Source organism: Kogia breviceps, chromosome 20 (assembly GCF_026419965.1).
Source record: "Kogia breviceps isolate mKogBre1 chromosome 20, mKogBre1 haplotype 1, whole genome shotgun sequence".
In the NCBI taxonomy this organism is placed as follows: Eukaryota; Metazoa; Chordata; class Mammalia; order Artiodactyla; family Physeteridae; genus Kogia; species Kogia breviceps.
This window is the reverse complement of record NC_081329.1, coordinates 17314211-17326803: the sequence shown is the minus strand read 5'-3', so window position 1 is coordinate 17326803 and position 12593 is coordinate 17314211. Positions and strand designations below refer to the sequence as shown.

At 33.7% G+C, this 12593-nt stretch overlaps 1 protein-coding gene across 4 annotated transcripts in view; it reads left to right on the top strand.

Moving 5' to 3' along the window:
* Window positions 1-12593, top strand: part of TUSC3 (tumor suppressor candidate 3) — a 138466-nt gene that overhangs the window by 58964 nt on the left and 66909 nt on the right. For all 4 annotated transcript variants that reach the window (XR_010838528.1, XR_010838527.1, XM_059049199.2 and 1 more), the window contains exon 5: window positions 182-322. Coding sequence is in view for 2 of the 4 variants with exons in the window: in XM_059049199.2 (XP_058905182.1) it covers window positions 182-322 (141 nt within the window). In the remaining 2 variants the exon portion in view is untranslated. The remainder of the gene's footprint in view (window positions 1-181; window positions 323-12593) is intronic.

The window sequence follows — 12593 nt, the reverse complement described above, 5'->3', positions numbered from 1 at the left end:
ATGTTTTAAGGCATGTATTTTTTGACTCATAAAGAGCAAAAGGAATGTTATTTCCAGGTATGAAAAATAAGGTGACACCTTTCTGAATTATGTGTTAAAGTCTGGAAGGACTAGAATATGGTTCAGTGAAAAAGATTAATATTTTTCTTTAACTTTAAACACTTGCATTGTATTCTTGCAGATTCGTGTCTTCAGACCACCCAACTACTCTGGCACCATTGCTTTGGCCTTGTTAGTGTCACTTGTGGGTGGTTTGCTCTATTTAAGAAGGAACAACTTGGAGTTCATCTATAACAAGACTGGTTGGGCCATGGTATCTCTGGTATGTTAACACATTTACCCTATTTCTTTGTGTAATGGTATAAGTTGTATAATGTTAACAAAATGAGCCAGATTATTACTATACTGGAAATCAAGTCTGGATGAGAGGAATTAACTTTTTAGGACTTAAGGTGATATAATTTAATTTCACTGTTAGTTTAGACTGTGCTATCTTCCTTCTACATTTCACTATTAAAATGTAATGTCTTTCCCTGTGTACTTAGCATATTAGTGCTAAATGAATGTATGTTGAATACATTTAGAAATATACTAAGAATTAGTAGTTTGGAGACTCTTACAAACTGAAGCAGTTTGAAATGTACTCATTCAGTTGTTTTTTTCCAGCAACTCTTTTCTTGTGTCTCTACCATGTGCCTGATGTTTATTAGGTACTGGAGGTATAAAGGTAAGACATAGACTCTACCTGTACATAATTCATCGTGGGGATACAAGCTAATCAGAAGACAAATACAGTGTAATGTTACACGTGCTGTGATGGAGGTAAGCACAAAATATCATAGGAAGGTCATAGGAAGGTCACCTAATCTTGAGTGATGAAGGTCATGACAGGCTTCCTAGAGTGTGTGACATCATCTATGTTTTAGAATGATTGCTTTGGTAGCAGTGGGCAATCAATTGAAGGGTATGTCTGGGATCAGGAAACTTGGTTAGGATACTATTAGGAGAATCCAGGTGAACATGATCCTATTTCAGTTTGTATTAAAAGGATTTTTCTTCCCTTTATGATTGTGCTAAATTAAAAAAAATAATTAGCTAATAAAATGGAAATGTGAACAGTATATAAATAAAATATATTCAGTGATATATCTGATATTTAATAGTTATACTAATTAAAATGTTGGTGTAAAATAATATAAATGGTAGCATAATATCTATATTATGCAAATAGAGTTAAATTCTTACTAGAAAATGGAACTTTCCTAATTATAGTGGGCTAATATTTTTCTCTTTGCTTTTTATATTGTAAAGACATATGACTGTTTAAAGCAAAATATAACACTGCATTGATGGATTGGTGGGTCTGTTGTGTGTGCATGACAATAGCATGTTAAAGGATAAATTGAGCTATGTTGTTAAAAAGTTCCTATATTTTACCTGATGTGGTTCAATATCAACTTTAAATTGACTGGGGTTAGTTTAGGATACATATTATAATCCTCAGAGGAACAATTGAAAACATAATACAAAGAGATTAGCTGGAAAGCTAAGATAGTGATTAAAATGGAATACTAAAAATATATAATTAACACAAAGGAGGAATGAAAGGAGGAACAGAGGAGTAAACCACAAGAAACCCAGTACAATTTAAAAAATGACAGACCCAAATGCCATCATATCAGTCATATCATATCAATATACTTATGTACTTTAAATATAAAAAGATTTAATACCTTGATCAAAGGACAGAAATTCAGTTTGGATCAAAATGCAATAGCAGACTATGTGCTATCACATAGAATTTGTAAAGGATTATTGCTACTCGGTTATAAGACAGAAATCATGGTTTTAAAAAATGACACTGTTTATAGGTAAGATGGCATTATACATATGCCAACCTTTTTCTCCTGGTAATATAACTATAAAACCTGGAGAGAATGCAAGGCTCAAGTATTTGATGTTTTTAAAAAGTAAGTGTCAGCAGGTAGATCAGGTAAGAACATCAGCTTTCAAAATGACATCTAATTAGAAGATGTTGAGGGTTGATAATTTTTTGTTTACTATTTTGGTTTTTCTTGACTTAAACTCAGTTCAGCTTGAAAGTTGAAAGTGAGCCATGTGGAGCAAAGATATCTAGAAGATATCTCTGGTTCTGGCTCAAGGAGCAGTAAAGGGAATCTATAAAGCTCATCAACAAAATGAAAAGCTTTTGGTGTCATATTCAAAATATTGCTGTGAAGACTAATGTCAAGGAGCTTTTTCTCTGTATTTCTGCTAGGAGTTTTAGTTTCAGGTTTTATATTTAAATCTTTAATCCATTTTGAGTTGATTTTTGTGAGTGGTATAAGATAGGAAGTAGTTATTCACATTATTTTGTATGTGAATATCCACTTTTCCCAGCACTGTTTATTGAGGGGACTGTCCTTTCCCTGATGTATATTCTTTGCTTTCTTGTCAAATATTTCTTGATGGCATACACATTAGTTATTTGTGAGCTCTCAATTCTATTCCATTGGTTTATGTGATTTTTATGGAGGTACCATACTGTTTTGATTACTGTCGCTATGTTATACAGTTTGATTTCAGGAAATGTGATGCTTCCCACTTTGGTTTTTTTTTTTCTCAGGATGGCTTTGGCTATCTGGGATCATTTTGTGGTTCCATATGAATTTTTATAGTTTTTTCTATTTCTGTGAAAAATGCCATTGGAATTTTGATAGTGATTGCATTGAATCTGTAGATGGCTTTGGGTAGTGTGGACATATTAACAATATTAATTTTTCCAATCTAGGTAGTTGGATATCAATAGTTGGACACAAAATACTTCCCATTTGTTTTCTTTAATTTCTTTCATGAATGTCATGTACAGATCTTTCACCTCCTTAATAAAATGCTTAGGAATGAATTAAACTGTTTTTGATGCTGTTGTAAATGGGATTTTTAAATGTCTTTTTTGGATAATTTATTATTAGTGTAGAAATGCAACTGAGTTCTGTATGCTGATTTTGTGTTTTGTTATTTATTTTTGGCTGTGTTGGGTCTTCGTCGCTGCATGTGGGCTTTCTTCACTAATCCTTGTTGCGGTGTGTGAGCTTCTCATTGCAGTGGCTTCTCTTTGTTGTGGAGCATGGGCTGTAGGCGTGTGGGCTTCAGTAGTCATGGCACGCGGGCCCAGCAGTGGCACAGGGGCTTAGTTGCTCCACGGCATGTGGGGTCTCCCTGGACCGGGGCTCAAACTCGTGTCCCCTGCATTGGCAGGCAGATTCTTAACCACTGAGCCACCAGGGAAGTCCTTGGAAGTCCTTGTATGTTGATTTTGAATCCTGCAACTTTAGTGAAGAAATTAGCGATTAGTTCGAACCCTTTTTTGGTGCAGTCTTTAGGATTTTCTGTGTATAAGATCATATCATCTGCAAACAGAGACAGTTTCACTTCTTTCCTGATTTGAAGATCTACTATTTCTTTTTCTTGCCTAATTGCTCTAGATTGTATACTTCAGTACTATGTTGAATAAGATTGATGATAGGACACCCTTTCTTGTTCCTGATCTTAGAGCGAAAGCTTCCAGCCTATCACAGTTGAACATGATGTTAGCTGGGAGCTTATTGTATCTGGCTTTTATCATGTTGTTGTACATTCTTTCTATACCCAATTTACTGAGTTTTTATCATGAAAGGATGTGGAATTTTGTCAAATGCTTTTTCTGTATCAACATTAATGATCATGTGATTTTTATTCTTCATTTTGTTAATTGATATATCTCATTGATTGATTTTCAGACGTTGACTTGTCTTTACATCCTACTTGTTAATGGTGTATGATTCTTTTAATGTGCTGTTGAATTTGGTTTACTGTATTTTGTTGAGAATTTTTCATGTATATTCAGCAGGGATATTGATCTGTAGTTTCATCTTTTCGTATTGGTATAATGTTGGCCTCATACAATTGAGGAGTTTGGGAGTGTACCTTCTTTAATTTTTTGGAAGAGTTTGAAAAGGATTGGTATTAATTCTTCTTTAAATATGTGGTAGTATTTGCCAGGGAAACCATCTGGTCTTGTGCTTTTCTTTGTTAGGAGGTCATTAATTACTGATTCAATCTCCTTACTTGTTATAGGTCTGTTCAAATTTTCTGTTTCTTCATGATTCAGTCTTGATAGGTTTGTGTTTCAAGGGTTTATCCTGTTTCTTCTAGGTTATCCAGTTTGCTGGCATACAGTTGTTCATAGTAGTCTCTTGTACTCCTTTGTATTTCTGTCGTATGAGTTTAATGTCTCCTTTCATTTTTTATTTTATTCATTTACCTTGTCACTTGCAATCTTTTTTTCCTTCACATCTATTTTGTTTGATGAGTGCATAGCTACTCTGTTTTTTCTTTTGGTTTCCACTTGTGTGAAATATCTTTTTCCATCCCATTTTTTCAAATTATTTGTCTTCTTGAAGCTGAAGTGAGATTCTTGAGGGCAGCATATAGTTAAGTCTTCCTTTTTCATCCATTCGTTCACTCTGTGCCTTTTGTTTGGATAAATTAATCCATTTATATTTAAAGTAACTTTTGATAGATAAGGACTTACTAATGTTATCTTACTAATTGTTTTCTGGCTATCTTATAGTTACCTTGTTTCTTTCTTATTTTGTTATCTTCCTTTATGAATTGATGTTTTTTGTAGTGGTATGCTTTGATTCCCTTCTCTTTTTCTTTTGTGCATCTGCTGTAGTTTTTCTTAGTGGTTACCACGAGGCTTTACATAAAACATCTTATAATAGTCTCTTTTACCCTGATAACTTTGATTGTATACAAAAACTACCTTTTATTCTCCCCACACACATTTTATGTTTTTGATGTCACAATTTTACTGTTTTATAGCTGTTGTTTTTATTTAATTTTTGTTCTAGATTTAAGTCATTAACACAGTACCACAGTACCATATTACAGTTTTAGAGTATTCTGAATTTGACTATATACTTGCCTTTACCAGTGTGTTTAGCATGAAGAATGTTTTTCAGTATTTCTTGTAAGGCAAATCGATTGGTGATGAACTTCTTAACCTTTTGCTTGTCTGGGAAAGTTTTTATCTATCCTTCTTTTTTCTTGTAGCATTTTTAATGCTTCATTCCACTCTCTCCTGGCTTGCAAGGTTTCTGCTGAGAAATACACTGATAGCCTTAAGGAGGTTTCCTCGTATATGAGGGTTTTGTTTTGTTTTTGTTTTTTGCTTTTGCTGCTTTTAAAGTTCTCTCTTTGTCTTTGATTTTAGGCAGTTTTACTATAGTCTATCTTAGAGAAGATGATTTAGGACTGAAATTTGGTGGTACTATGATGGGAGAACATTATTTTGCAAAGTGGAGAAAATAAATTAGGGCAAGATTGTCCACATGTTGGTGTTTAGCAAATATGCTTAGAGAGAGTAGTTTTGAAAATAAGTCTACTTTTTAGTAACTTTAATTACATCAGGAAGGGACATTCCCTAGGGAAAACCTCTAATTAGCAAAGCAATCCTTTGACTTTTTCCTATGTTTATAAAGACCTTTATGTAAATATACATATGTATACATATTTTAAAAAATATATTGTTCAGTGACAGTTGTACTTATTTCCTAATTGTGAAAATTCAGATTTAATTCTGTTTTGGGGGTTCTTTTCATCAGCCATTATTTCTTAAACTTTCTGCCCCTTTCTTCTTTTCTTCTGGGACTCCAGTAATGCACAGATAGTTCCTTTTAGAGATATCCCATAGTTTATGTAGGTTTTTGTCACTCTTTTCTATTCTTTTCTCTGTTCCCCCTGACTGGATAATTTCAAGTGATCTCTACAGATTCTTTCTTCCAGTGGATCCAATCTGATGTTGATATTCTCTATGGCATTTTTCATTTTTTTTCTCATATTCTTCAGCTCCCAAATTTCTATTTGGTTCTTTTTTATGATTCCTATCTCTCTGTTAAACTTCTCATTTTGTTCATGTATTATTTTCCTGATTTTATGCAATTTTCTTTGTGTGTTTTCTTGTAGCTCATTGACTGAGCTTCCTTAAAACAACTATTTTTGAATTCTTTATTAGTTGGTCACTGGAAAATTGTTCTCCTTTGATGGTGTTATGTTCCTTGAAATTGAAGTCTTGCATTGCTTTCTTCATAGTTGAAGAAGTGTACCTCCTCCAAAAGTAGGTGGCTTTGGGAGAGAAATTCCTTTCTTCAGTCTTGTTAGGGACTCTGAGGCTTTCTCAGATCTTTTCTGTGGATAAGCCTGTTCCACACGTCTTGTTCCCTCTTGTGGGCATACTCAAGAGTGTATCCTTTCTCTCAATCTTGTAAAGCTAGGTTGGGTGCTGATAGCCTCCCATTTGCTCACTTTCCCTAGGGTGGTGCTGAATGCTCTAGTTTGTGTCCTTTCTCCTAGTCCTGCAGAGTTGACTGGCTTTCTGCATGTGCCAATAGCTCTTTTTACACTTTCTTGTTCCCTGTATTTCTTTTTCTGTTCTTAGGCTTTGACTAAGACCACTAGTAAAATGATGAAAAGCAGGTGACTGTAGGCATCATTTAAAATTATCACTACTAAGATATTTGCTAGAGATTTTAAGATACCCTTAACCTAATTAAGAAAGTTCACTTTCTTAATTCATCATGAATTAGCTAAATTCGGTTGGTAACACATTTTCAAAAAACTGTTTGCTTCTATGTTCATAAGCAGCATTTGCCATGTACCATGGCACACCCTGAAGGTGGTGAAAGTAAGCCTTTGTGACATTTACCTAAGATATGATTTGCCTATGGTAGGACTGTCCATATGGAAATTTCATCACAATTTATGGAGAACCAATAATGAAATTAATACTAGAGTTGAACAGTTTTCTGAATTCAAAGTCAGTCTCCAAAAATCATTAGTAAACAATTTCAATAGAAAATTGAAAATATAGTCTCTTTCCCAATAGGAAGAAAAAAAGTAATGGTACTTAAAGATAAAAGTAACAAAAGATGTATAAAATATTTGTAAACAATATCAAAAATGAAACTTTAACATATATGCATAAAAATGGATATGCTAAGTGTCAGTTTGTTCCTTTTGCCTTCTTGCAATAGCCCTTCATCCTTCCATTTTTCTTTTCAACCAAGAATTAGTGGTGTTTATGACTGAGTTGGATGTGATAGGATAGGCTAATAAGCAGCCCAAACAAATCACCTTAAAGAACCCATCATCTGCAATAATAGCTAGAGTCTAGAAATTCACAGAGAACCTCTATGGCTTTGTGGTAGATGGAGAAGTACGAATTTGAAGTTTGGATTAAGTTTGGATTTTTTAGAGTAAGGAAAGATAAGAGTTTTCAAGGAAGGTGTCTTAATATTTTCTCACTTTTTGATAATTGAGTTAAAAGAGATTAATTAGTTTATACTCTATTTAGTATAATTGGATACTATGGTTGATCTCAGTCACCATAGTCATTGTTTGAAAGCGTTTTGGGTTTTGCTTAGGTTGCTTCATTCAGTAAAGCTACCCAGTTTCTTGGTAAAAATACAGCACTTCTTTCAAAGTGTTGTTGGAAAGTTAAAACTCCTTTAGTATTTCAACATTAATATACCAAATTTTGTCACTGTTTCAGTCTACTAAAAAACTGTCTACTTAAGATGTAATCCTGTGGCTGAAGTGGACTCAGATGACATTAGCATGACTTTATTATGCTCTCTCCTTGAGAAGAGTCCCAGAATTATTGTTGAAAGTTAGTAATAACAGGCATTACCGTTTACTGCATCTCTTCCTTCTTTTGGGGGTATGTTTTATATGCTTATTCCTTACAATAACTATGAAAAGGAATTTGTATTATCCTCAATTTACAAACAAGGAAACTAAGATTCAGTAAACTCAATTTGCAGAAGCTCACAGAGCTAGAAAATAGTTAACTGGGATTTGATTGTGTGTGTGTGTGTCTGACTTCAAGTTCTGTATTCTTTTCACAGCGCTGGGTTCTCTAAATCTGGGCACATGTCTCATATGCCGGATGTTTAACCCAGGGCATGCAGTTAGGACTGTAAATAAATGCCTTAGAACATTTATGTCATGCATAAATGTTAGTACTTCAACAGTCAATTTTCTTGCACCTCTGCTACAGCATGCAGATTTGTTTTTCTTCTTTGAATCCTTGAAAGCTAATGAGCTTGGCATAACAGAAGATAGTCTAACATTCACAAACACATACTTGAGAAGGAAATCTTGGCAGGTATATCTGCTCCCCAGTGGCAGCCTTTCAGAAGTCAGTAAAAGGACGCAGAGAACAGACATGTTTTCAAACAATACATTTGACATTTGGAAACTACTCTGAATATAAAATGTTGAATTATACAGATTTGTGGGGTTTTTTTCTTATCTGCTGATGGCTTATGAAACTATTCAAGTCACTTAAACAATGAGGTCAGATAAATAATTTGAATCTCCTTTACCATTTTCTGTCTGATGGTCACCATTACCACTCCAAACTTGATTTTTGTTTATAAAGAAAAACTATTTTTAAGTGAAAAACTGGATTTGTTCAATTCCAGTCTTTTTTTAAATCCTATTCTTGGGATATCCTTACAAAGTTAAGAGGCTATCCAAAATGCTGAACCATTTATTCAGATGCTTAAACATTTGTCTATTAAAAGCAACCAATATCCCATTTTCCTTTGGAAATGAGAATATATTTTAAAATAATTTTGGCGAAGTCTTGTCATCTGATTTCTAGAAACTCTGATGAAAGCATTGGATTGCACAGTAAAGTGAAAGCTCCTAAAATAAAAATAGTAATGAACTATACAACAGCAGACCACTTCTGTAATGAAGAAAATTATATGCAAAAGGAAAATAATGAGAAAAACAATTTGGTAGAGAATTTCTAGCCACATGCTCACTTCTTAGTAAAGAACAAGTCTACCTACAATTAGCAGTTGTGTCTTACCACTGAACCTGTGTAGACGTACTTCTGGGATTACTTAGTGTTATGAGTCCTTAGTTCTGGGTAGACTGTATTCTGTGGCTGGTAATTTTTTTCTTTTTCATTATCATATTCATATTATTGTTTATGACTCACTGGCTTAAGAATGAAGTGTGTACTGCGGAGAGGAGGCTATTCATAGTGCTTTAGGGTGTAGAATAGAGACAAAGTTTGCAATTTCCTGGAATAGGGGAGGTAACATATGCAAATGTTGAAACATACATAGATAACATACATAGATATTAGAGCTTCCTGGTTTTGAGTTTAAAAAAAAAAATAGGTAAAGGAGTATTCGTAAGTGCTTCCTGGTCTCATGCTTCCTATGGGGAGAAGTGCTTGTTAACTACTATTTAATAGGTACTGATGATTGTTTATGGAGCTGAATATACATTGGTTCTGTTTTGGTTTCACTTGGCTTTCCAAACTTCCTCCAGCCCCTAAAGATGGAGGATGCTGGACAATAAGCATACACAGTACCTGCTTCATGGTGAGTTTAAAGCAGAATGGTTGAGTAAAGTATTGAACTACACCAGTACATAACTTCAGGGAGCGTAGGACAGATATATAGTTGATGGTCTTCAGGAAGAAATGTTGACTAGGAATATCAAAATGAGTTAAAGTGTTACGTTTTGTAGCCCTTAAATGCAGAGCTTCATGGAAGGCTAATGCTCTTCAGAGACGGCTGTCATTTCAAACCAGAAATATGAGTGTGAGGAGTAGTTACATTCATTAAAAACACAAAGAAAAACATCCTAAGAATCTGCGAGTAAAACCATGAAAGATAAAACATTTAAAAGATCTAATAACCCAAACCTTATTATTATAGTAAATCTCAGTAGGATAGAAGCTGTTTCCTGCCTTTTAACACTGATGCTCTGCGTTATAGGATGGTTCACATACCTTAATGTTTCCTTTGTCTCAAAGAAATTATATCAATTTAATTATGTTAGTTTTATGAAAAACTTAAAAGCTCATGATTAATATATATTATTACTCAATTCCTGAAAGGTTCTTTGGTGTCTATACATTATGGTGTATCAGTAGAAATGTATTTTTTTTTAACTGCTCTGCTCTGAAGTCAGGGCAGGTCTGGCTTTAAATAGAGTGGAATAAGCTCCTTTTTCTTTCAAATTTTTCTTGAATAAAATTATATACTTTGTAATATCATATAGGTACGATCTCTGTGGCATATTATTTTGTTCTCTTTCCAAGTGAAAAGCAAATAATTGCTGATAATATTTTTTTCCAGTGAAGTAACTGTTTGAATAAAAAGTTTTTCCCATCAGGCAACTGAATCATTTGCCCATTTGAAGATAGGTATGTCCATTTAGACATAGGTAATTTCTGTGTACTTTTGTTTGGGTCAAGAGTATGGCAACAATATAATGAAATGAATTAATATCTTCTTAGAGTATATTTTTCTTAATAAATCTAGCACTTAATTTTCTTTAAGGAGGATAGGTAGTGTTCTCAATAAACTCGAAGAACATTTTAAAATTACTCATAGATAGATGGACCTGCCTTTCTCTTTTTGCATTTGAATGTGGTTGTCTGAGTTTTTTGCTTATTATAAAGTCACAAATAAAGTCACAAATAAGCCTCAATGTGAAGATCCGGTACATGGAGTGACCACCTAGCTTCTGTACTCCATTTATCATAAGATTTCTCAATAGAGGGAACATACCTCAACATAATAAAGGGCCCTACATGACAAGCCCACAGCTGACATGGTACTCAGTGGTGAAAAGCTGAACGCTTTTCCTCTAATCCTCTAAGATCAGGAAGAAAGCAAGGATGTCCACTCTCACCTAGTCAGAGCAATTAAGCAAGAAATAAGCAACATCCAAATCAGAAAGGAAGAAGTATAACCATCACTATTTTCAGATAACATAATACTGTATATAGAAAACCCTCAAGACTCCACCAAAAAACTACAATTAGTAAATGAATTCAATAAAGTTGCAGGCTAAAAAAATATCAATATATAGAACTATGTGGCATTTCCATATACTAATACCAAACTATCATAAAGAGAAATTAAAAAACCAATTCATTTACAATTCATCAAAAAGAATAAAATACCTAGGAATAAGTTTAACCAAGGAGTTGAGAGACCTGTACACCAAAAACTATTAAGATACTGATGAAAGAAATTGAAGATGATACAAATAAATGGACAGTTATACCATGCTCATGGATTGGAAGAATTAGTATTGTTAACATTAACTACCAAATATTATACTACCCAAAGCAATGTACAAATTCAGTGCCATCCCTGTCAAAATTCCAATGTCATTTTTCACAGAAATAGAAGAAATCCTAAAGTTTGTATGTATCCATAAAAGACCCTGAATAGCAAAGTCAATCTTAAAAACAAAGTTGGAGGCATCATGCTCCCTGATTTCCAACTTTATTACAAAGCTGTAGTAATCAAAATATAATGGTATTGGAATAAAAATGGACATACAGGTCAATGGAACAGAATAGAGAGCCCTGAAATAAACACACACATATGTGGTCAATTAATTTATGACAAAGTAGCCAAGAATATACATTGGGGAAGGACAGTCTCTTCAATAAATGGTATTGGGAAAAATGGACAGCCACATGCAAAGGAATAAAACTTGACCCCTACCCTTACCCCATACACAGAAATTAACTCAAAATGGATAAAAGAGTTGAATGTAAGACCTGAAACGAGAAGACCTAGGTGGTAAGCTCTTTGATGTTGTTCTTGGTGATAAGTTTTTGTATTTGACATCAAAAACCAAGGCAAAACAAGCAGAAATAAACAAGTGGGACTACATCAACCTAAAAAGCTTCTGCATAGCAAAGGTCGACAAAATGAAAAGGCAACCTGAATGGAAGAAACTATTTGCAAATCATGTATTTGGGAAGGGGTTGATAGCCAGGATATATAAAGAACTCATACAACTCAGTAGTAAAAACAACAAACAAGTCAATTAAAAAATAGGCAGAGGATCTGAATAGACATTTTCTAAAGAGATACAGATGGTGCAGGTACATGTGAAAAGATGCTCAGTATTACTGATCATCAGAGAAATGCAAATAAAAACCACCATGAAATGTCACTTCACACCTGTAAGAATAGCTATTATTAAAATGTCAAGAAATAACAAGTGTTGGAGAAGATGTGGAGAAAAGGGAACCCTCATGCACTATTGGTGAGAATGTAAATTGGTATAGCCACTGTGGAATAGCATCTGGAGGTTCCTTAAAAAATTAAAGTAGAACTACTGTATGATCTAGCAATTCTTCTAGATATTTATCAGAAGAAAACAAAAAAAACTAATATATATGTACCTCCATGTTCATTGAAGCATTATTTACAATAGCCAAGATATGGAAACAATCTAAGTGTCCATCAATGAAGGATAAAGACTTTGTGGTAAATACAATGAATATTATTCAACCATTAAAAAATTAAATCTTGCCATTTGTGACAACATAAGTGGATCTTGAAGGCATTATTATATTGGATTGGCCAGAAAGTTCATTTGGTTAGTGAATACGTTGTTCAATAAAGTTCTTGGTGAAACTGAAGAATGTGTACTTAAAACCAAACGAATTTTTTGGCCAACCCAATACCAAGTGAAGAATGACATGTGGAATC